This window comes from Arachis hypogaea, chromosome 6 (genome assembly GCF_003086295.3).
Source record: "Arachis hypogaea cultivar Tifrunner chromosome 6, arahy.Tifrunner.gnm2.J5K5, whole genome shotgun sequence".
NCBI classification, from domain to species: Eukaryota; Viridiplantae; Streptophyta; class Magnoliopsida; order Fabales; family Fabaceae; genus Arachis; species Arachis hypogaea.
The window spans coordinates 94,220,586-94,247,674 of NC_092041.1; the positions used below are offsets into that span (position 1 = coordinate 94,220,586).

Consider the following 27,089-nt stretch of genomic DNA (forward strand, 5'->3'; position numbering starts at 1 on the left):
AATCTTCATGTCTTTGCTAAGCTAATTAAGATCAACATCTTCTCTTGTTTTGACCTTTTTTAGTGCTTCTTTGCACCGGATTTAATTTTTGCTGAGAAATCCTAAGAAAATGTTTGAGTCATAATTCTCCCATTCATTTGTTATAACTTATGGTAATCCAATCATACTCAATCAACAAGTTAATACCATTAACAAAAATCCTACCTAAACTGTAAATCTCTATGCTAACATAATATTAATCATATTGATATAGTCTAAAGAAAATATAATTAATTTAGTCCCGTAAATTTAGAACTAAATTAATTAAACACCAATTTTAAACTCATATACTTTTTCATTTTTTTCTTCTCTTTCTACCAGCTCTGCAACAAACCCAACTAACACCTCTCTTTTTTATCTCAGACTCTCCTACTAGCCAACGCCTTTTTAACGGTTACTTCTATTTCCTTGTTAATTCAACTAACCCACCATTCTAGATAAAACAATAAAATTATCCTAACTAATTGCAAACGCTATTAGTTTAACAATATTTATATCAGTTTCTAAACTCCTTACTTGGCAAGTAAATTCTATCCATTACTACAAGATTTTTATTTATTTGTAGGACTTTTTTATGGAAGTTTTTAAAAACCTTCCCAACACATTTTATTTATCGTAATTTAAAAAACTTCCACTAATTAAAATTCAAAATTATCAATGGAAAGTATGTCGTGTAAAAATGGAATTTTAGTGTGGTTGCTTGATTTCCATTTTGTTCCATGCTCATTTTCTCTTTTTCCCCAAACGAGAGGCGCTGAGTTAGCCAAGAGAGAGGCATGAAACTTTAAGTTTTCTACCGTCATTTTCGCCATCGTTCTCGCTGCCGTTTTCGCCACCGTTTCTGCCGCCGGCACCGTTATTACTGCCGTGTCCGTTGTGTTCGTTGTAGTAGAGAGCTTCTGGATCCATCCACCTCTTCTATTAACGCATCTGTTCTCTCTATACTGTCATTACTGCCACTGTTGCCACCGCAGCTTTTGCCGCCGTTGCCGCCACCGTTTCTGCCATCGATACCACTGTAGTTGCCGTGGTACAACGCATTTTCAGATCTGTTTACTTCGGAGCTTCTTCTTCAACGACGCTTTCTCTCACTCCAATTTCTCCTTTGAACTACTGCTGGTACTTCTTTTCTTCTTCTTTCATGTTAATTTGCTGATATTACTCCTTTGAATGACGCGCTGTTTATTATATTTCAGGATTGCGGTGATCGAACAAACAGGAATCGGAAAGAATGCCAGCCACGTATATTTCTTCAATTTCAATCACTTTTCGATGATTTGATTCTTTTTCACGAGGTTTTTTTTTTCTACAACAAAGATCATTGTTATTCTATTTGAATGTTACTTAATTTTATTTTCTTTGCCAAAGTCTCAATGCAATTATCTTATTGACTCAATGCAATGATCCTTTTGGAGCAGTCAGTAATCCGCTCTATCAGACTGCTATTTTTAAGCAGGTGAAGCTTTGATTTTTTGATACACACTGTGACATGAACCTTTCCAATGTGTTTGGACGTAAATGTGTCTAGATACATTGATTTTTTGATATGCCGGAAAAGTAAGAGTGCTAATTAGAATGGAAGGAGTAGTTTTCTCTTGATCTCATTATGTTTATTGACCAGTACTTCTATTCATGCAGCCTAATGCAATAGAAAATGGTCCCTATGACTATACCAGAAGTGGAAATCCCACTCGAGATGCTTTAGAAAGGTTCACTGTGTCCTGTTAGTTGTGTTTGTTTACCATTGAAACTGCCAATATTGTGGCATTAATGTTTTCTTTTCTCACCATGTTTTACCTTGCATGCTGTGTTCTCAGTTTGTTGGCAAAACTTGATAAGGCGGATAGAGCCCTATGCTTCACCAGCGGAATGGCTGCTCTGAGTGTTATTTCTCATCTTGTTCAAGCTGGTGCCTTTTCTTTCTTCATTGTGCTATAATCTGGTTTTTCTTCATTTTTAGTTGTGAAATTTAGATTAGATTCATCACTGAGTATTTAAGAATATGAGTAGTTTCATGCTTTGGAGTCTCTGCATGCATTCACTCATGCAGTGTAGTGTCATCATTATTGATATTTTTTCTATATTATTCGTTTGTTGGATTCATTTTGAAAACTTACCGATTAATGCACTATGGGACTGAAAGCCATCAATTCCCAAAGGACTGCTCTTTTTTTCCTTTTTGATGCAAAAATTATATTTTCTGATATTTGGCGCTGATAATATAATATAATGTAGGTGAGGAAATTGTTGCTGGAGATGATCTATATTATGGAACAGACAGGTTGCTGTCCCGAGTAATTCCAAAGAATGGCATTGTGGTCAAGTTAGTCTAACTTGTCAGTTATGCTTATTCATTTTTTTCCATAACCAGTAATTAATTAGGGCAAAAAACCAATCAAGTTTGTTTGTTCCATGAAGTAAAAGACCAATTACTGATTGTAGTTGAATTCTTACGTTTGCAGATGGGTAAATACAACTGATCTTAATGAGGTTGCATCTGCTATTGGACCTCGGATTAAGTTTGTGTGGCTTGAGAACCCAACCAATCCTCGACTACAAATTACTGATATTCGAGTATGATGCTAGATGTGAAGTTCTGAATTTTTAGTGTTGTTACCTGAAGTGTCTTGCTGTTATCAGCTATGAAGTCCTTTACAATCATGATTTTGGCTTTGACTATAGAATATTCTTTGGTGGTTTCTTCTCACAATAATGATATTTTTACCCTTTATTAATCCATTCACAGAAAATATACAATAATCATAACTATACAATAATAAATTGATGGATTTGAATCCACTGCAGATTTGCTAGCAGAGGTGTGTAGAAGAGAGATAGAAGCAAACATTAAACCTGATCCAGATATCGATATTTATATGAAAGTAAGAATAGTACTGAAACTATACTAACTAATACACCTATTATTTTGAAACTTCAAATAATTCACAATTATTACTGTAAATGTTTGAACTTGTCTGTGTCTTTCTGTATCTTATGATTCTCAGGCCAGAGCAGCTGGAGGCCACAAAGCGAATATTATAACAGATTACATTCTAAGGGTAAAATCATATTCATACACTCAACACATAATTATGTCACTACAATTAAGAATATAACAGATTTGATCTTCTTGATTCTTCAAGTTATCATCATTTCATTGGCATTGTATTTTCAGGTTTTGGGACTTGAGATCTGTGCAGATACTTTTGTGGGGTAAATTATCTACTCTACAAACATTTTTCTCCTGGTCTATCTTACCATATATATGTTTGTAAGTTGTAACACCTTAAAGATGATACTTAATTTAGTCTTTAATTACTTAGCATTGACTCTTGACAACAAAATTTCAACCATTATACCCGTGATATATTCTATTATTATAGCTAGTTTTCCCAACGTGATGCAAGCTATTATTAAACGTGTATATAAACAGAAAAACTCATATCTATTTAGTCTTCTAAAGATATATGCATGATTTCATTCTTGGTCTGTTTCTTCTATATATGTTGTTGCATGCTATTTTATTTTAATATATGCATATAGGACATCCTCTTTTGTAGATTCTAATATAACTCAATTCAGTCTATATCCATTTTAGTGCGAACTAAATACGAAAGCACACAATTAAAACAACAAATTGAAAAAATATAATAAACTAGTTACAACCTCAAGCAAAGAGACCATATATATATATATATATATATATATATATATATATATATATAGTTTAATTAAGGATGTGGATTTATTATTCAGTCTTACTTGCATGTAATGTGATTATGCATTCCTGCACTTATTTATTGATCACCTGAATAATTGTATACTTTGACTGCTATATGTTGGATAAAATTTAAATTTTTTTTTGGACAAGTTCCTGAAAATGATAATCCTTCTGTTTTGATATCTTTTGCCTCAAAAACACTTAATGCTGGTCAAATTATTTTAAAGTTACATGTTATTGAGCTGGATGCATAGTCAGGTCTGCATATTTTTGCCTCTCACACGTGTCTCCTATGTTTTTATTCTATGGCAACATGGGTGTTACACAAACGTGTCTTGTAGTACCAAGTTACTTGTCCTCTCCTAATTTTTCATGTAATTAGATGATATTAAAATATTTTTAGTTTGAGACTTTTATGTAATTAGATAATATTAAAATATTGAAGTTGTTTTATTTTACTTTTTAAAGAAAAACAATAATAGCTATGTAGAATAATACCATATGTAATTATGTTTGAAACTATTGACATCGAAAATTTTTTTATACAGAGTTATGTCTTATATTAAGGAATTGTGTTATAAAATATTTAGTTTTTAATGAGATGAGAATATGTAAATGAGATGAGATTAATGAATGATTTGAAATTAAAAATAAATAAATAATTATAAGGTTTGTGGAAGTTTGAAAATATCACAAAATAGTTTATTTTTGTTAAATTAAAAAATCAATTTGTGGGGGTTTTAAACTGCCACAAAAGTGATTTAATACCGTCACAAAAGTCTAATATAAAACCTCCACTAAACACACACAAAACTCCCCCATTGAATAGATTGTGGAGGTTTTTAAAAACCTCAACAGAAGACCTTGTGGCACCTCAAATTTTGGGGGGTTTTAGAACCCCCACAAACTATTTGGTGGGAGTTATAAACCTCTACAAATAAGAGAAAAAACTATCACAAATAAATAAAAATCTTGTAGTGCGTCATTCTTGTTGCTAGTTGCTATTTCTTCCTAACTAAATTATTATTTTATAAATATTTATACAAAATGTGATAAATACTGTGGGAGATTATTATACTAATTTAATCAGTATAATATTTTAATTATTTCATAAATTATATATTATATAAAATATTGGTCATTTTATACTGTATAATTATGTATTATTTCTAAATCTAAAAAAATTGAAGTTTTAACTTATATGCCATCTTGAAAGACTATACTTCATAATAACTTTTTTAACATAAAAAATTTTGATAATGATACTTTAGATATTAATGAGTTAAATGATGATTTTTAACAAATTTATAGAAATTATTTTTTGTTCCATTTTGAATTTATAACTTTGTAAATATTTAAAATACAAAATTTAAATTTCTATTTTTATTCGTTTTATTTTTTTAATATTTTATTTGAATTCAAATAGAGTTTTTCTATTAATATTTATGTTTTAAAGTTAGAATAAATGTCAATAAGTTGTGTAAATAATAAATCGAATCAATTTTATTCGATTTACTATGTATATGTTGGATAGTAGTTGTTAAAATATAATTAGGATCAATTAGGATTAATTAGCATTATTTAGCATATCTGAATATTTATTTTAGGATACTACGTCTTTATTATTTCGATTCTCTTAACACCTATAAATACCCTTTTATATTGTATCATTCTAGACAACTTGAATATACTCAATAATACACAAATTCTTTTTCCAGTTTTGTCTCTTATTTCTAACATGGTATCAAAGCCGTGGTATCCTCCTTGAGGAGGATTGGTTATTTTTCTTCGGTTGAAATTACCGTATTTTTCATACTTTTCTTCCGCGCCATTTTTTCCTTCCTTTTTGTCACTTCTTTGATGCTTTTTTCACCTTACCGACTAGCATATTCTCTCCATCTTGTGTCTTTCCGATTCGAATGATCAAACACCAATGTCATCCGCTGTTTTTCTATTCTCATGAAGAAATCATATAGTCTTTGCTCTCTCTTTCGGCAATTCTGTCCGCTTTCCTCGTGGCAGTTATGTTTGCGTTCTCTTGTGGTAGTTTCATCTGCGTTTTCTTGTGGCAGTTTCGTTTGCTTCCTTCTGGTAGTTTCATCTGCGCTTCTTTCAGACCGCGACAGTTCCATCTGCGCTTCCTTTCAGTAGTTTCGTGTGCGCTTCCTTCAGACAGTGGTAGTTCCATCTACGCTTTCTTCAGACAATTTCATCTGCACTTCCTTCAGGCAGCAGCAGTTCCATCCGCGCTTCCTTCAGACAAGCGGTAGTTCCGTCTACACTTCCTTCAGACAAGCAGCAGTTCCGTCTGCGCTTCCTTCAGACAAGTGGCAATACCATCTGTGCTTCCTTCTAGCAGTTCCATCTGCATCCGTTCTATCAGTTTATGCATTTTTTTCTTTTTATTTCGATGTTTTAAATAAGTTTCAAACTCAAGTTGTCACTTGAGTTTTAGGGGATGTTAGAATATAATTAGGATCAATTATGATTAATTAGCATTATTTAGCATATCTAAATATTTATTATAGGATATTACATCTTTATTATTTCGATTCTCTTAGTACCTATAAATACCATTCTATATTGTATCATTCTAGACAACTTGAATATACTCAATAATACACAAATCCTTTCTCCAATTTAATCTTTTGTTTCTAACCGTAGTAATCGAATCAAATTAATTTGATTTACATATTACATACTTCTCCAACAGTAAATCGAATCAATTTGATTTGATTTACATGTAAATAGCGTGATTCGAATCCAATACATAAAATGTTTAGGACAGATATGTAACAAAAATTGGTTTATAACATCCACATAATTTTAAACTTCAAACTATTTATTCATGTAAATTTTCTAAATTTTTTGTGCTTTTTATTTTTTCTATGTAAATACTCTATGTTCAACTTCACAAAATTTTGTGTTCATCAGTTTCATATATTTATGTATTTTTTGAATTTTTTAAATTTACAAGAAAAAGAAGAAAAAAATTGAAATAAAGAATAAAAAATATATAAAAACAACAAAGAAGAAGAAAACGCAACTTTAAGAAAGATTGTGTGTGTTTTGTGTTGCAAAAGTTTTTATGCTTTTTATTTTGTCTATGTAAATATTCTATGTTCAACTTTATAAATTCATGTATTTTTTAATTTTTAAAATTTTAGAGACAATTTTTGTTAACAAAGTTTTAGAAAAAATATATAGAAATTTCTTTAAGAAAAATATAGAAATTTGTGGATAAAAATACATAAATTCTGCATTTTTCTCCACTTTGATGATGAATACAAAAATCTTTTTACGACACAAAAAAACAAAAAAAATAGATTTTTGTGTTTATTAAAATATAATTCTATATTTAGTTTTGGTAGAATATATATCATGGTGAATGATTTTTTATGAAATTTTTGTATTTTTTAGCAAATATTTTCGTGTTTTATTAAGAATTTCTATATTTTTATTTTCTTCCTATAATTATTTTGTGTTCAACTTCATAAATTTATATATTTTATTGTTACTAAAATTTCTATTTTTTAATTGATAATTTTTTTGTAACAAATATTTAAAAATATTAATATTCACAGAAATTTATGTGTTTCTTATTATTAAATTTTATGTGTTTCTATTTTTTTATTTTAGGACAATTTTGTTGAAACAAATGTTCGAAAAAAAATACAGAAATTTTTTAACGAAAACATATAAATGCATAAAAGAAAACACAAAATTCTAGTTTTTTTCTATTCTCCTTCCCTTCTTCTAGTTCTATTTCTCTTATTTTTTTTGTTTTTCACTCTAAAAAATAAGAATAAGAAGAGAGAGAGAAAAGCGAAAGAGAAAAAAAAAAGAAAAAAAAGATAATAATAATAATAATAATAATAATAATAATAATAATATACACATGCCAATGAGTTATGGCTCAAATGACATAGTCTTCTCATACTCAATTAAGAGGTTGCGGGTTCGAATTTTTTATCTTTGGTAAAAAAAAAATAATAAATAAATACATAGGCATATTTTGCATGGACAATTTTTGTTAGACTAATAAGCCCTTAAATTAACTTCGGTCTTTAGTCTTTACTATTAAAGATACTAAATGTACGTTAACCTTGTAATATTAAATGTTTTTTAATAACTTTGATAAAAAAATATATAAATTAAATATTGACTTTCTAAGTTTTTAACTCATTTAATTCATTTGAAAAACAAAAAATTTTCTCTCTCAAATCTTAACCAATGTATTTTTATCTTAGGACACTCTTTAGTGAATACTACGGTATAGATTAAAAAAAAATTATTCTATTTGTGTAGAAATGCACATCAAGCTCTCAACATGATTTGATGCAAGATTGATAATAATCGTACTCTCGGTAGGTTAAAAACATGTAGTTGCAACAAGACAAGTACTGTAGCGTGTAAGTGCCCGCAGAGGTCTGTAATGTTCTTGAAGCATTAACAATAGTGAACTATTGGCTAATTTAGCAAGCTATAATTGTTGTAACATAAATAAATAAAAAAAATAAATATAAAATAAAAAATATAAATAAAAAATTCTAGTATTAATATTCACTAATATTATTATTTCAATATAGTTGAGATGATTCATATATATTTACTCTTTGTATGTTGATGAGTGTATATATAGATACTATGATGCACAAACATTGATACGGACACATGACACGACACGACACCGGACACGCTAACATGCAAACTTTAAAATCTTATAAGATACGGGACACGCATACGTATAAAATATAAAATAGTTTTTTGATTTAGTGTCGATGAGTATCGTGTCTAAAATGTCTCTGACATGCGAATACGGTAATTCAGCGAAGTGTCCGTGCTTAATAGTATAGATAGAGAATTGTTTTATGTAATATTGTATGTGTCTTGTCTCAGACCTTGCTCCCCCTATTTATACACGTACAAAGGTAATCCTTTTTAACCTTTATTAAATTCAATCTCTTTTAATAATCTGAACCTCCCACTATTGAAAAATTGAGCCACCCATATTGTAAAAAAAGTCATACATTATTAATTGGCACACATATCACAACACTCTCCTTTGAATATCTCCATTTAGGATTATGCCTCATTAAAATCTTATTAAAAAAATTCAATACAAAAAAATTTTTAGTGAAGAAAAAAGAGTACAATATCCTTTGTGATGAGGACTACCTCGTTAAAAACTTTGTCAAGAAAAATCCAATAGGGATAAAAACCCGACCAAGAAGGATTTTGGAAGTGACTTTGTAAATAAATCTGCCAGATCGATTATCGCTTGAGCGGATCTATTGGACATCAATTGTTCCTTGATTTTGAAGATCATGAGTGAAGAAAAATTTGGGAGAAATATGTTTTGTTCTATCATCTTTTATGTATCGACCCTTAAGTTGAGCAATGCATGTTGTATTATCTTCAAATAGAATAGTTGGAGCTATTTTATAATCAGTCAATCCACATGATGATGGAATATATTGGATTAAACTCTTGAAGCAAAAACATTCGCGACTTGCTTCATGTATCTCTAGTATTTCAGCATGATTAGAGGATGTTACTGCTATCGTCTATTTTGTAGAACTCCATGATATAGCTATATCACCATATGTGAATAGATATCCTTCATTTGTGTAGATCAGACAAGTATCCTGCATCTGCATAGCTAACTAATTGTGACTTGGATTTATATGGATAAAACAATCTCATATCAACTGTTTCATGAAGATATCGAGATATTTATTTGATTCCATTCCAATGTCTTCTGGTTGGAGAGGAAATATATCTTGCTAGTAAATTTACAGCAAATGATATGTCAGGTCGTATATTATTTGCAAGATACATTAGTGCTCCAATGGCACTGAAATATAATACTTTAGGACCAAGGATATCTTTATTTTCTTCTTTAAGACGAAATTGATTATTTTCTACATCCAAAGATCTTACAATCATTAGGGTACTTAATGGATGTGATTTATCCATATAAAATCTCTTCAAGATCTTTTCTGTGTATGTTGTTTGATGAATAAAGATCTCATTATTTGTATGCTCGATCTGCAGACTGAGAACAAATTTAGTCTTTCTAAAATTTTTCATTTCAAATTCTTCTTTTGGAGCTTTTATAATTGTTGGAATCTTTTAAAGAGTTTCAATGATATTTAAATCATCAACATACACAGCAATTATAATGAATCTAAATGCAGATTTCTTTCTGAAAACACATGGGCATATATCATCATTCTTGAATCCGCTTTTGGCCAGATACTTAGTAAGACAATTATACCACATTCGTCCAGATTGCTTTAGACCATATAAAGATCTTTGCACTTTGACTGAGTATAACCCCTACGAATATTTATTAAATGGTTTAGATATTTTTAGTCCTTTAGGAATTTTTATATAGATATCATGATCTAATGATCCGTAGGTATCACCACATCCATTAGATACATATGTAGCTTATGGTATGTGAATAAACTGATCAAATAACGCAATGTTATTACATTTACTACAGGGAAATATGTTTCTCCATAATCTATATCAGACTTTTGTGAAAAACCTTGTGCAATAAGTCGAGATTTGCAGCGTACAACTTCATTTTTCTATTTTGTTTTCTCACAAATACCCATCTGTGTCCAACAGGTTTTACATATTTTGGTGTATAGACTACAGGTCCAAAGACTTCACCTTTTGCAAGTGAGTCTAACTCAACCTTCATAGCTTCTTTCTATTTTCGTCAATCATTCCTTTATCGACATTCTTCAACTGTTCTTGGCTCAAGATCTTTACTTTCGTGCATTATGTGTAATGCCACATTATATACAAATATTTCGTTGACAATTGTTTCATTTCGGTTCTATTTTTCTCCAGTACAGACATAATTTATCGACATCTCATCATTTTTACAATTTTCATGATTTTTAGGTACTTGAACGTCTTCTAGCGTCAACATTATATTAGAATTTTAGATAATTGCTGGTGTCCTTTTTATGTCTTTATCTTTCTCAACAGGAGTAATATTTATCTCGGTAATATCAAATACCTCTTTTCTTTTTCAAAGATTTTTGTTTTGGAATTAATTAGTCTACCACGCTTCTAGTGTGTACTCGTTTTAGAAGCCTTTTATCCAACATCAATTTGAATTGGGACATTTTCAGCTAGTATGTATAATTTGGTTATCTTCTTTGTATCAGAAAATGCATCAAGTAATTCATTTGCTATTCTTTGTAAATGTATAATCTTTTGAACTTCTAGTTCATTAGATGCATTAACGATTATGCATTCCAATTAAGTTCTTTCTCAAGTGTCTTATTCTCTTCTTCCAATGCTGAAAACGTTGATTCATCAAAATTATAATATACAAATCGGGCTTTAAACACATTTTCTATTTGTATCTTAGGATACCTCACTATAGAGAGAGAACCATATCCCACATAAATTTTCAATTTTCTTTGGGATCCTATTTTGGTGCGAGAAGGTGAGATAATTGGAACATATATCGCACACTCAAATCTTTTCAAATGAAAAATATTTGGCTGCTGGCCAAAAGCTAATTGCAGGAGAGAGAATTGATGGTAACTTGTTGGTCTCAAATGAATAAGTATTGTGACATGTAAAATCGTATGCCTCAAACAAAAATATGGAGATTTGTTCTCATAAGTAAGGATCTAGTAATTAATTGGAGGCGTTTAATAAGTGATTCTGTTAACCCATTTTGTGTGTGAACATGAGCTACAGGATGTTCAACACTTATTCCGTTAGCCATACAATAAGAATCAAAGGCTTGGGAAGTGAAGTCACCAACATTATCAAGACGAATTGTTTTGATTAGATATTTTGAAAAATGTGATTTTTAATCGAATAATTTGAGCAAGTAATCTCGCAAACGCTAGGTTTTGAGAAGACAATAAGCACACATATGACCATCTTGAAGATGCGTCTATTAGGACCATAAAGCATCTAAAAGATCCACATGGTGGATGAATTGGTTCACATATATCTCCTTGAATTTTTTCTAGAAGTTTGGGGGTCTCAAATCTAATTTTTACTGGTGATACCCTTACAATTAACTTTCGTTGAGAACATACGACACAATAGAATTTACTAGATTGAAGAACTCTTTGATTCTTTAGTGAATGTCTATAGAAATTTTCAATAATTCTCCACATCATAGTTGCTTCAGGATGTCCCAATCAATCATGCCAAATTATAAATTTATTTGGGTTAATAAATTTCTGGTTTACAATGACATGTAATTCAATTGCACTGATTTTAGTATAATATAACCCATAAGAAAGTGAAAGTAATCTTTCTAATATAACTTTTTATTTGAATCATGAGTTTTGATATATAAGTACTCATGATTTTTCTCATTCATGGTTTTAATATGATATTCATTTCGGTGAATATCTTTAAAACTCAACAAGTTCTTTAGACACTTAGTAGACAATAATGTATTATTTATTATGAATTTTGTTCCTCTAGAAAATAAAATTATAACTCTTTCAGAGCTTTCTATCACATCGTCCGAGCCAATAATTGTATTAACACATTCTTCTTGTGGTACAAGATGAATAAAATATATATTACTTTTGAGAATGGTATGTGAACTTGCACTATCCGCAAGACAAATATCTTCATTATATGTCCTTGTCATTTTCTTCAAAGACATATAATAATAGGATCATAAAATAAGTAAAAGTGTATACGTAATAAAATTATATTCTTGAATGAAACTGTTTGTTTAAGTAGCAATATATAAAAGGATAATATCATATACTAAAAATTTTATTATTATTATTATTATTTTAAAATTTGACACATTTAATGATTTGAAATTCTTAAATATAAACAATAATATTTTATTAAACATTATTTATATACATCATACTTGAAATTCAAATACATAGGAGATAAAACTTAACAAGAATTTCTTACATTATTTATTGACATAAGTACTTAATGAACCCAAACATTATTAAATTTTTCTATAATTAATTAAATGACCAATATTTTTTTCAAGATCCTCCAAAAAATCAAATATTTCATAATAAGTGGTGTAATTTTTATCAACAATATTTGAAACAAAATTTGTCTTATTTTTTTTTGTCATCTTTTTTCAAAGATGCTTGATAAAGATCAAATAAGGGTCTTAGGGTATGACAGATACATGACAAATGGTTATTTCCACCACAATAAAAATATTTATCCTCTGTTAATTTATTTTGCCTATTATTTCTTTCTTTATCTCACTTCTGGTGAGATCTTTTCTTGTGAAAATAATTTTTCTTTCTTTCATAATTTTTTTTGCTACCAAAGCCTTGCCATTTATATTTTTTTTGGGTTATAATTTGTCCGTATTTGCTTCGGAAAATGGGACGGCACCAGCTAGACGCACTTCATGATTTCTTAAAAACAATTTATTGTTACGTTCGTCAACAAGAAGGTAAGAAATTAGCTCAGAATATTTTTTAAATTCTTTTTCTCGATACTGCTGCTGTAGGAGCACATTCGAGACACGGAAGATCGAGAAAGTTTTTTTGCAACATGTCATTATCAATTATCTTTTTTTCACATAATTTTGTTCATGAGGTAATTCGAAACATTGCTGAATTGTATTCATTTATGGATTTAAAATCCGGTAGACACAAGTGTGTCCACTCATATCGGGTTTGAGAAAATATCACTGTCTTTTGATGATTATACATTTGTTCAAGGTTCTTTCACAAATCTACAATATCCTTTAGTGAGAGATATTCATTTTTCAATCTTTCGTCAAGATGGCGAAGAAAGAAGATCATGGCTTTGAATTTTAACATCTAATATCCATGATAAGTAGTTATTTCTAAATATATTAAGAGCATTAAATTTAAGACGAGAGAGTTTTGACATAATAAAAATTTATTACATGTGTTTTCCTAAATTTTTATTAGATTCTCGTACTGATAACATATTATAAACTAAATAAATAAGAAAGAAAACTAAATATAAAATAAAAAAGTGTAAATAGAGAATTCTTGTATTAATATACACTAATATTATTATCTCAATATAATTGAGATGATTCATATATATTTACTATTTATATGTTGATGAATGTATATATAATAGAGAATTGTTTTATGTAATATTTTATGTATTGTCTCACATCTTGTTCTCTATATTTATACACATATAAAGGTAATTTTTTTAACTTTTATTAAATTTAATCTTTCTTGATAACATGAATATCTTACCATTAAAAAATTGAGTCGTTTATAGTGTAAAAAGTTCATACATTATTAAATAGGTATCCATATCACAACAATAATAACATAATTATAATGTTTTTCTGTGAATATAGTTGGTGCACTTAGGTTTATTGTTCCTTCTATATTAAAATTTCTTCCTGTTAATATTTGGTTGGATTGTAATTATATTTATAGCAATAGCCTTCGATGAAAATATTTTTTATAGAATTTTATTTTAAATTGAATAATATTAAAGGGTTAATTTTTTTTCTATTAATATCAACTAATTTTTTCAATTATTTTATTTATATTAAACTCTTAACAAATCATATCTTCTGAATTTCTTAAATAATAAAACTTTTTTTGTTAATATTAGTTAACAAAAAATTAATTCTTTATGCCTTCTCTTTAAAAAATTCAATTTTGGACATTTTTTTTTAATTTAAAACGCCACGAAAGTTTTTTTGTGGAAAACTTTAAATTGGACAAAATTTTGAAGTTGGGAATGGATCCTCTTAATTTTTTTTAACAATTAAGAGGGTAAAATCAGTAAAGCGTGATATCTCACTATTAATTTTACAAGTGAGACAAAAAAAAATGAAAGAAAAAATAATAAAAGGTTAAAAATCACACTTTATTCTCTCAAATTTTTTTAAAGATTGAGAGGATCTGTTCTCACGTAATAGTATATATGGGTGGGTGATATGCCATTACTAGAATTTAGTAAAGTTTAAATGTGATTAATCGAATTTAATAAAATTGAAACTGCCATTAATAAAATTTAATAGAGTGAAAGCATGAATAAAAATTATTTGAACATAATATAACATAAAGATATTTAAGAAGCATACAAAGTATTTGAAAAATGAATCAAGCTTTTCTAAAATAAAAAAGTTGGTAAAATTAAATGATAAAATAAAAAATTAATCACTCTTAAATTAAGATAGTAGAATATATATTTTATAGAAGTTACAAAATTAATAGTAATTAATTTTTTAATTTACTTTTTTATCAACCTTTATATTTTAAAAAATTTAATATAAATGCTTAAAGGATAAAACACTTATATAAACCAAAAGCAATCCAATATTACATGAATAATCCAAAATAAAAAACGTTACTTGAATGTCTTCGTACATATATCTATGTAAATTGAATTAACGTGTATCGAATTACATGGAGTACTATATTTAAACATAAAGCGATTCATATAATTCGAATTAGCTATTATGATACTAAATCGAATTTAGTTTATTCGATTTACTACATGTACAGATTATTGACATTTACTACCCTAAAGTTAATTAACTTTAAAACATAAATATCAACAAAGAAATATCCCCATTTAATTCAAATAAAATATCAAAAAAATCAAAACAAATAAGAATAAAAATTCAACTTTTGTGTTTTAGTTCGAATTCTAGAAAATTTATATTTTTATAAACTTATAAATTTAAAATGAAACAATAAATAATTTCTAAAAATTTATTAAAAATCATCATCATTTGACTCATTAGCATCTAAAGAATCATTACCGGGACTTTTAATGTTGAAGAAGTTAATATAAAGTATAGCCCTCTAAGGTGACATAGGAGTTTAAACTTGAATTTTTTCAAAGTTAAAAATAAAAGATAGTTATACATTATAAAATGACCAACTATATATATTTATACAAGTATGTAAATTGAAAAATAATTAAAAAACGACCAACTACATATAAAATGACCAACTATATTTATTTATTGATATATCAGTATAGTAAAGGTATCCGCATAGATAATATATAAGGTCCCAAAAAAGGTAGAGGCATTCTTAGAACTCCGACAATCCCAGATCAAACTTAAAAGATTATACTAAACCAGAAATTTTGGTAATCTATCTAAGGAATTCTAGTCCTAATCTATCTCTTCAGTTTTTGTCTCCCGCAAACCTCCCAACCTACAGGTGGAACAACCCTCAGTGTCACTTCCACCGGCATGAAAGGTCTCTCAAAAAACAAACATTGACAAAACAGACAAGAAAAACACAAGTATAAATAGCAGTTCTAGCAAATAGATCAGATAGCAGTTAATCACAGTTACGTAATTAGGCAAACCAAAATAAATACTAACTCAAACAAAACATACAAATGCACATGATGCATGTCTGTCCTACTGGCCATTAGCTCACGTGTCGGTTTTGCCAAAACCCGACACACCCGGTAGCTAACTCAGATATCGTCTATCTGACATGCATCCACACTCTTGGAATGTAGTGCCCATCACACTCATGGGACATAGTGCCCGCCACACTCTTGGAATATAGTGTCTGTCATATTTTTTGAGATAGAGTATTCCCACACTCTTGGGATATAGTGTCCGTCACACTTACGGGATATAGTGGCCGACACACTTCCCAAGATAAAGTGCACCTACACTCTTGGGATATATTACCCACCACACTCTTGGAATATAGTGTCCGCCATAATCTTGGATTATAGTGTCCAACACACTTTATAAACAGAGAGAATATGATGCATTAAAAGAGGAACAAATTATACACAACCAATATGCTCATCATAGTTATATTTAATATACTCGAGATCAAACATATTTAAGATCAAAAGCAAAATCACAAATCAATATACTTATCTAATCACAATTTCACGCCTCATTAATTCAATTATTCACTTCTCAAATCTCCTTCAATGTCAACCTAACTCCCTTGATATGTTCTCTCTCTTTCTGAGGTCTAAAAGCTCGGTATCGGACCCTAAAAAGTAGTTACAGAGGTTTGAAAAGTTAGAGAAATGCTTTAAAACTCAAAAACACAATTTTCAAAAAAATAGGAATTCTACGTACGCGAGCCCTTGGACAGAAAACAACTCCTACGTCGCGTCGCGTACACGAGTTTGTAATTAAGACAGTTCCGCATACGCATGCACATGTCTGCGTACGCACGTCTATCAGAGTTTGCAAAAAGCTGCTAAGTTCAAGAATTAGTGTTTCACACCCAACTTTGAACGCGTATAACATTTTCGTTAAAAATAATTTTTAGTTTGTTCTTCAAACATTTCAAACTTCACAGACCCAATTTTCATTCAAAATAAGTTTCACAAAATTTGGGGGTATGGAAGCCAAGTTATGGCCTACTGAAGTTGGTCAAAAATAAGTTTTTATCCAAAACACAAAACATCTAGTTTTACCGAAGGCCTCAATTCATACCCAATCAAACCACCACAATTTTTAAAACCAATGATCTCTAACCACTTTTTCATACTTCTCAATCATTCCATAAACATATTAACATCCAAATCCTTTAATTATTTAATAATTCTATGCATAATTTTCTACCAAACTCAACATATGTCACCACTAATCGTTAAATATTAACAATTCACATAATTCAACTTATCATATGGACAATTAGTATGAGTTTTCACCAATATTATATATTAACTACGAGAAACCAAAACCATACATTGACCAATTTCTCCCCAAGTTCGGAACACCTCAAAATTCTCCTTTCCTCAAGTTTCCAAGTTCTCACCAAATAAATTTTCAGCTTCCAAGACTCAAATTCAAGCATCCAACATCCACCATTTTTACTCCAATTCAGATAATTCAATCCAATTTCATGCAATATTATTATAATCAACACAAAGATTCACTAATTAACTAATTCACAAGGGTTAGTGATTTCTTACCTTAGCCATGGATGTTTGGAACAAAGCCCAATGATAATCCCATGCTAGAACACCTAAATCATCAAAAAACACCAAATTCCTCAATATTTAATGCCCAAAATTACGAAATTGAAGGGAGTGAAAAATTTAAATTTCTTACCACTTTGTTCTGATGGATTTAAATAGGATTCCAAGATGAACGCGTAGCCGCAGACAGCTCGTCAATCAGAATTACGGATTGAAAGTTATGATGGATTGAATTTTGGAAGTGATTTTTGTTAGGTTTCCTTGAGCTCTCTTCTCTCTTCAGCGTGATTTAAGTGAATGAAGGGGAAGAAGACTAAGTGTGGCTGCCTTGGACCCAAGATGGACCCAGTTCAACCTGTTTGACCTGTGGATTTAAACTTTGGGTCAAAATTTTTAAAATTAATTATTTATTAATTTTTTGGGTTTTACATATTTCCATATTGGCAGTTATGTTTTTAAAGTCAGTTTAACTTAAAAGTAGTAAATGTCAATAATCTGTACATGTAGTAAATCGAATCAAGTTGATTCGATTTACTATATATGTGTTGTGCATTATTAGATTTGATTTAGTATCACAATAGCTAATTCGATTTATATGAATTCAATTTATATTTAAATGTAATACTCCATATAATTCGATACACATTATTCGATTTATTACTAAAATGTGTAAATCGAATTTAGTAAATTCGATTTACATAGATATATACATGAAGACATTCACGTAACATTTTTTATTTTGGGTGATTTATATAATATTGTGTTATTTTTTGTTTATATAAATATTTTAGCCTGCTCTAAATTATAAAAATTTATAGTTTATAGAAGTAAGTTATGTCTAATTAAACCCAAATTGAAATAATATAATTAACAACCTCGAACCCAATATGTTGACATTATAAAAAGATTTTCGTTGTAGGTATCGTGGTTAGGGCCATGATTTGACTTTGGCTTTGAAGGGATTAAAGGTCCCACCTATAATTAAGTAAAATTTTTTATAATGTGTTATGATTGTTGTGATAAGAACGAAGGATGTGGATGTCTATTTCCAAAAGAATTACATTAAATGAGAGTTGAATGTGATATGAAGCAAACATACTACAATCAATAAAATCTTCTCTCTCTCTTATACGGACACACTCTTCTCTTTCTCTTTTCTTTATTTTATTTATTACCTCTCCTCTTCTTTATTTATTTATTTAGTTATTTTATAACATGTTATCAGCACGAAACTCTAACGAAATTTTAGGAAGACTTCAGGTAACATTTTTATTATGTCGAATCTCTTTTATCTTGAATATAATGCTTTTGATATATCTGAAAATAATTATTTATCATGGATACTAGATGTTAAAATCCATCTTGATTCAATGGATCTTGGAGATACCATTAAAGTTGAAAATAATACATCCTAGAAGGATATAGCCAAAGACATAATTTTTCTTCATCGTCATCTTGACGTATGATTGAAAAATAAATATCCCATATTAAAAGATCTTGCAGATCTGTGGAAAGACCTTGAAGAAAGGTACAATCATCAAATACTTCCTTAAGCCCGATATGATAGAAAAAACTTTCTCGACCTTCCATGCCTCGAATGTGCTCCTGCAGTAGCAATCGAGAAATAGGATATAAAAAATATTCTGAGCTAATTTCTTACTTTCTTGTTGCTGAACGCAACAATGAGTTGCTCTTAATAAATCATGAAGCGCGCCCAACTGGCGTCGCCTCATTTTCTGAAACAAATGCGGCAAATTATAACCCCAGAAGAGGTAAATGGCAAGATTTTGATAACAAGAAAAATTGTGGAAGGAAAAGAAATTATGTTCACAAGAAAGGATCTCACCAGAAGTGGGATAAAGAAAGAAACAATGGACAAAGTATATCAATTGAGGATAAATGTTTTCGTTGTGGTGGAAATGAACATTGGTCACGTACCTGTCGTACCCCAAGGCACCTAGTTGATCTTTATCAAGCATCCTTGAAAATGGATGACAAAGAAAAGAAAACAAATTTTGTTTCAAATGATGAAAATTCCACCACTCATTATGATGTATCTAATTTCTTTAAGGATTTTGAAGGAAATATTGGCTATTTGATCAATGATGGAATAGTTTGATATGTGTATGTGTTTGTTAAGTGTTCATGTGAATAATTTTACTGTGCATGTACTTCTACTCATTTTATTATTATTATCATTTGTTTTTGAAGAAAAATGGCAAGGACATATTCTGAAGATATTTGCCTTGCGGATAGTGTAAGTTCGCACATTATTCTTAAAAGTACTATCTATTTTACCCATCTTGTGTCAAAAGAAGAGTATGTTAATACTATTATTGGCTCAGACAATGTGATAGAAGGCTCCGGAGGAGATATAATTTTGTTTCCCAGAGGAACAAAATTTATAATAAATAATGCACTATTATCTACCAAGTCTCTGAGGAACTTGTTGAGTTTCAAAGATATTCACCGAAATAGATATCATATTGAAACAATGAATGAGGGAAATCATGAGTATCTATGTATCACAACTCATGATTTAAATAAAAAGGTTATATTAGAAAAGTTGCCCTCACTTTTATCTGGGTTGTATTATACCAAGATTAGTGCAATTGAATCACATGCCATTGTAAACCAGAAGTTTACTAGCCCAAATGAATTCATAACTTGGCATGATAGATTGGGTCATCCGAGAACAACCATGATGAGGAGAATTATTGAAAACTGTCATGGACATTCACTAAAAAACCAGAAGATTCTTAAATCTAGTGAATTTTGTTGTGCTGCATGTTCTCAAAAGAAGTTAATTTTAAGGCCATCACCAGTAAAGATTGGATTTGAGTCCTCTAAATTCCTAGAAAGGATTCAAGGTGATATATGTGGACCTATTCATCCACCATGTGGATCTTTTGGATATTTTATGGTCCTAATAGACGCATCTTCGAGATGGTCACATGTGTGCTTATTATCTTTTCGCAACCTGGCGTTTGCGAGATTACTAGCTCAAATTATTTGAGTAAAAGCACAATTTCCAGAAAATTTAATCAAAGCAATTCGTCTTGATAATGCTGGTGAATTTACTTTCCAAACTTTTGATGCTTATTGTATGGCTAATGAAATAAGTGTTGAACATCCAGTAGCTTATGTTCACACACAAAATGGGTTAGCAGAATCACTTATTAAGCGCCTCTAATTAATTGCTAGACCCTTGCTTATGAGAATAAATCTCCCAACCTCGGTTTGGGGGCATGCTATTTTACATGCCGCATCACTTTTTCGTTTGAGGCCAACGAGTTACCATAAATTCTCTCCTATGCAATCAACTTTTGGCCAGCAGCCAAATGTTTTCCATTTAAGAATATTTGGGTGTGCGATATATGTTTCCATTGCACCACCTAATCGCACCAAAATGGGACCCCAAAAGAAATTGGGGATATATGTTGGATATGATTCTCCCTCTATAGTGAGGTATCTTGAGATACAAACTCGAGATGTATTTAAAACCCGGTTTGCGGATTGTCATTTTGATGAATCAAAATTTCCAACATTAGGGGGAGAGAATAAGCTTCCTGAAAAGGAACTTAATTGGAATGCATCATCGTTGATGCATTTAGATCCTCGATCAGGGCAATCTGAACTAGAAGTTCAAAAGATTATACATTTGCAAAGAATAGCAAATGAATTGCCTGATGCATTTTCTGATACAAAGAGGATAACTAAGTCTTATATACCAGCGGAAAATGCCCCAATTTGAATTGATGTCCCAGTAGGACAAGTAGCCACTGAAGCAAATTCATGCCAGAAGTGTGGCAGGCCTGTCGGTTCCAAAGACAAAAATTCTCGAAAAAGAAAAGAGGTGAATATTGTTCCTGTTGAAAAAGACATAATAGAGACACCTGCAATTGTCCAAAATTCTGATATAGTTTTAACGCCAGAAGACGTTCAGGTATCTGAAAATTGTGAAAATAACGAGATCTCAATAAATTATGTCTTTACAGGAGAGAAATGAAACCGAAATAAGACAATTGTTAATGAAATATTTGCATATAATGTGACATTAAATATCATGCATGAAAGTAAGGATCTTGAGCCAAGATTAGTCGAAGAATGTCGACAAATGAATGATTGGCCAAAATAGAAAGAAGCCATGAAGGTTGAATTAGACTCACTTGCAAAACGTGAAGTCTTTGGACCTGTAGTCCGTACACCTGAAGATGTAAAACCTGTTGGATACCGATGGGTATTTGTGAGAAAACGAAATGAGAAAAATGAAGTTGTGCGCTACAAAGTCCGACTTGTGGCACAAGGTTTTTCACAGAGACCCCGGTATAGATTATGAAGAAACTTATTCCCCTGTAGTGGATGCGATAACATTGCGTTATTTGGTCAGTTTATTTGCATATCATAAACTGCATATACATTTAATGGATGTGGTAACAACCTATTTGTACGGCTCATTAGACCGGGATATCTATATGAAAGTCACTGAAGGACTAAAGATATATAAACCATCCAATGAATATTCGCAAGGGTTATACTCAGTCAAATTGCAAAGATCTTTATATGGTCTAAAGCAATTTGGACGAATGTGGTATAATCGTCTTACTGAGTATCTGGCCAAAAACGGATTTAAGAATGATGATATCTGCCCATGTGTTTTCATAAAGAAAACTACATCTGGATTCATTATAATTGCTGTGTATGTTGATGATTTAAATATCATTGGAACTCCTGAAGAGATTCCAACAATTATAAAAACTGTAAAAGAAGAGTTTGAGATGAAAGATCTTGGAAGAACTAAATTTTGTCTCGACCTGCAAATCGAGCATACAAAAAATGGAATCTTTGTTCATCAAACAACATACACAGAAAAGATATTGAAAAGATTTTATATGGATAAGTCACATCCCTTGAGTACTCCAATGATCGTAAAATCTTTGGATATGGAAAAGGATCAATTCTGTCCTAAAGAAGAAAATGAATATATCCTTAGTCCTGAAGTGCCATATCTTAGTGCCATTGGAGCGCTAATGTATCTTGCTAATAATACACGACCTGATATATCATTTGCAGTGAATTTACTAGCAAGATATAGTTCCTCTCCAACCAGAAGATATTGGAGTGGAATCAAGCAAATCTTTTGATATCTTCATGGAACGGTTGATATGGGATTGTTTTATCCCTATGGATCCAAGTCACAACTAGTTGGCTATGCAGATGCTGGCTACTTGTCTGATCCACATAAAGGAAGATCTCAAACAGAATACCTGTTTACATATGGTGGAACAGCTATATCATGGAGGTCCACGAAACAGACGATTGCTGCAACATCCTCTAATCATGCTGAAATACTAGCGATACATGAAGCTAGTCGCGAGTGTTTTTGGTTGAGGAGTGTGATCCAATATATTCTGTCATCATGTGGACTGATTGATCAGAAGATAGCTCCAACTGTCCTGTTTGAAGATAATATAGCATATATTGCTCAACTTAAAGGTGGATACATCAAAGGTAATAGAACAAAGCACATTTCTCCCAAATTCTTCTTCACTAATGATCTTCAAAATCAAGGGACAATTGATATCCAACAGATCCGCTCAAGTGACAATTTGGCAGATTTATTCACAAAGTCACTCCCAAAATCCTCATTTGAAAGATTGGTGCATGAGATTGGGATGCGCCGATTTCGAGATATTAAATGATGTTGTCAAGAGGGAGAGACTGTACTCTTTTTTTCTTGGTCAGGTTTTTTTCATTGGGTTTTTCTTGATAAGATTTTTAATGAGGCAGTCTCCATCACAAAGGATTTTGTACTCTTTTTCATTCACTAAAGTTTTTTTTCCATTGGGTTTTCTTTGGTAAGGTTTTAACGAGGCATAATCCTAAATGATCATCTAAGAGGGAGTGTTGTGATAAGAACGAAGGATGTGGATGCCCATTTCCAAAAGAATTACATTAAATGAGAGTTAAAAATATTACCTCCTCTATGCATATAAATAGGAGTGTGATACGAAGCAAACATATTACAATTAATAAAATATTCTCTCTCTTATAGAGATACACTCTTCTCTTTTTCTTTTCTTTATTTTATTTGTTACCTCTCCTCTTCTTTATTTATTTATTTAGTTATTTTATAACAATGATATACTTTTCAATAATCATGTTTAAGATTTTGTCTAATAACATGTTGGACTTGTTGATTAAAGAACTTTTTCATCTAACTATTCATAAATCATTAAATAAGAACTATTTTTTTTTTGTGTTGGCCACTAATTGGTAAGCAGCGAATTATTATTATTATTATTAATTAATTAATTAATTAATTAATTAATTCTATTTAATATTTTTTGATATTGTATATTACTGAGTCTCATTTTTTAAATATTTTTCCACACAGCAATATTTAATTACTAAAAACATAAAAAATAATGATGGAAAAAAACACGGATAAACTGATAATGATAGTGATTAATTACTATAATGGGTTAACAATATGCTCGATTAAAGTTAGGGACTACCAAAATTAAACCCTAAACTTGGAGGGTATTATACTAGGAGCTTGACATGTGATTTTCACATATGTAAAAGAATCTTTAAACCTATATCGTAGTATTTGCCCTTTAAATAATATTTTTTTAATACATTGATGGAATAGAAGTCTTTTAGTTTTAGGTGGCATTGATCGAGTATAAAACAAATTTGCCGATAGTGACAGTAAAGTTAATGAAGATTGCTCTTTTTATGATAAAAAAGTATTATGTAAAATGCACACTTCCCTTGCAAATTTTAGTTACAATTTTCGCTATTCACCAAAGAAATTTTCTTTATGTATCATGGATTAAATTTCTTCCCTAATATTAATGTTTTCCTAAGTCTAAAAAACATTGAAACACCTCTGTCTGCAAAACTATCACGGAACTTTCTTGGGAAGGGAAATTATCACACTCGATGTCTAAACTTCTGAAAAACTCAATGTAATCAGACAATCAGTTGCTTAGAGAAGCAACATGAAATCTTCTCTCAGTCCCAGCAACCATTATGGTAAACAAAGTGATATTGTGAGGCATAAACACCGGTCTACTTGGCCTTGGGCAAGGAATATTGAAACTGTTGGCTACTTGGAAGGCTTTTCAGAGGATGTAGAACCCTTTTCAACCACTTTGGTAGAAGTAGCAGATTCTTCAGCTTCAACAAGCTTTCTTAGTTTCTCTTGAAGATTCCTTACTCTGTCCTCGGTTTTGCGAAGCTTTCTCCATCTATATGCAGCCCATAGACCAAAGCCACCATATACAACAATATAGGAAGCCCATACGTAAGGGTAGGTTTCTGCGTGCTCTTTGATTTTGAGATACTGTTTCTCCAATGAATCTATCAAGTTCACAGTAGAAGTGGCACTTGCTACTTGATCCTCAGAATTCTGGATCGGTGTGGCGGAACTTGTTGTTTCTGGCTGATTTGCCATGCCCTCTGCCGGAAATATTCCAGTTACCAATAATCAAATAGTTGCATAACAAATAACCCTTTTACAATGGAGCCCTATAAAATAACATACAAAAATAAACATACAAAAGGAGAAAAGATTTATTGTGCTGCTAATCAAGAATCAACAGTCTTCTAAAAGAGAAACTGTAGTGACTAATGAGTTAGGTATTGTAACACTTACTAAGGAATTTGTAAAATGCCTTAGGACTCTCTTCTCCCTGATTACATTCTTCTCTTCTATCTGATTTATCTCTTTTCTCTACCAAATTTCCTCACTATGATTTTACCTTCACTGTGATTCTCTAATCCTACTACTCCTAAAACCAATCTCATTACAGAAACATATTTTCCTTTCTTCAACATATCAAATTATCAATGACAATGATGTAACTTAGAAACAAAGTTACAAAACAATAATAGCTATAAAACCAAGCAAAAAACAACTGAACTGAACTCACAATTAGCAAATTTCTTAATGAGTACAAACTGAAACTTAACCAGATGCATTATCATAATATGGTTGCCACAAGCTAAACTGAACTCACAATTAGAAATTTTTTTTTTTTTCAAATTTGAAACTTCTCAATCATAAAACCAAGGCAATCAACCATTTAAACATTAAAACTTTTAAGACCAAACCAACATTAACACAAAAGAACATAATGTCATTAGCCCAAACAGAATTTTCCCAAAGTACAAAAGACATGACAAGTTGACAACAAAATAACTAACCACATTTTAATCCTAAAACATTGTCAATCAAAATTAGAAAGTAGTGAGAAGAACTGAAGAATGTAAGGCAAGTACCAAGCACTAAAACAGATGCCATATGCAACTGCAAGGTACTTGCCTATGGATAAGTACCACTAACACAAAGGGTTGTTTCTGGGCAAGTAGTTAGAAAAATGTGGCATTTTGATAATAAGTTTTGAAAAAGGTGGTACATTAGGGCAAGGAGTTCCCACCACCCGAATTTATCCCCCTCTCTTCTGTTCTGCTGTTGCTTCCCGTAAACTTAATCTTTATAGGTTCGGGGATCACTGAAAAATAAAAAAGTATATTGGAAAAATTCACAGCCCACCTTAAAACTCAAAGCTCAAAATCTGTAATGGAACCGGTAAAAGAAAAATTTAGAAGCTGTAACGCTCATTTTATCAAACACCTCATGTGCAACACCCATCTTTAGCTTCTTCACCTAGTTTTTTTGGCAATGATCGACTAGCAATGCAACATCAACAAAAAATAGCCACACGTTTATATACAGCCTCCAAATTCGAAGCCTTTTACAATAACAAAATTTTAGCACCACCATATTAAAGCACAACAGATTTAATAAAATTTATGCAGATTTGTTTATTGATCAGAACAAAAAAGGAAGAAAGCGCTAAAGTGAGTTAAGAAGCTTCGTCAAATACCTCGAATTGCAAAGCTTGAATAAATCAGAAGCGGTTAGAGATGGAAAGAGGTTGGAAAATTGGAGTATTAATATCACTCTGAGAAGTTAGAATAGCACACGGTAGTTGCACTTCGGGTGGCGGCGAGACACCATGGTAGGTAGTGAAGTTGAAGGGGCTGTAGTGTTCAGAACTGAGGTGCTGATCCTGGCAGCACTTTTAAGCCTACGAATGGGATATACAGAAGGTGACGGACGGAGACGCAGGTGAAACAATAATTTGGGGTTAGGAAATTTTTTCGGTTTTGGGGGGGGTTCTGAAAACCGGACCGGTCATTGAACTGCTCAAATCACTAGTTTACTGGTTCAATCGGAATAACCATTTTATAATAAAATAATAAATAAAATACAAAAAAACACATTAGAATATAATTATAGTCTAATATAAATTTTAAAATGTCATTCAAATTTAAAGCACTGTATAAAATATCATCAACCAAAATCTTAACTTCTCCAATTATAAGTTTAAAACAAGGC

The 27,089-nt window shown here is 30.6% G+C and overlaps 1 protein-coding gene and 1 long non-coding RNA gene across 7 annotated transcripts; one reads left to right on the forward strand and one right to left on the reverse strand.

The window, feature by feature from the left end:
* Nucleotides 1-710: 710 nt before the first annotated feature.
* LOC140173488 (cystathionine beta-lyase, chloroplastic-like) lies at nt 711-6,399 on the forward strand. Of its 6 annotated transcripts, XM_072197331.1 has the most exons (10): nt 754-1,158; nt 1,236-1,334; nt 1,458-1,495; nt 1,678-1,748; nt 1,857-1,948; nt 2,275-2,362; nt 2,502-2,613; nt 2,845-2,921; nt 3,045-3,098; nt 3,215-3,539. In XM_072197331.1, the coding sequence occupies exons 5-8, from the start codon at nt 1,909-1,911 to the stop codon at nt 2,851-2,853; spliced, it is 249 nt and encodes an 82-aa protein (XP_072053432.1). In that variant the 5' UTR covers nt 754-1,158; nt 1,236-1,334; nt 1,458-1,495; nt 1,678-1,748; nt 1,857-1,908; the 3' UTR covers nt 2,854-2,921; nt 3,045-3,098; nt 3,215-3,539. The 6 variants fall into 6 exon arrangements, with proteins under 6 accessions (XP_072053433.1, XP_072053430.1, XP_072053431.1 ...); XM_072197332.1 differs by lacking the exon at nt 1,458-1,495 and having other exon boundaries at nt 711-1,158; nt 1,236-1,281; XM_072197329.1 differs by lacking the exon at nt 1,458-1,495 and having other exon boundaries at nt 721-1,158.
* Nucleotides 6,400-24,413: 18,014 nt separating this feature from the next.
* Nucleotides 24,414-26,829, reverse strand: LOC112696995 (uncharacterized). The gene is made up of 2 exons (XR_003151026.2): nt 26,575-26,829; nt 24,414-25,144 (listed from the first exon to the last, which is right to left on the reverse strand). It is a non-coding gene; the product is annotated as an uncharacterized lncRNA (long non-coding RNA).
* Between the last annotated feature and the right edge of the window lie 260 nt (nt 26,830-27,089).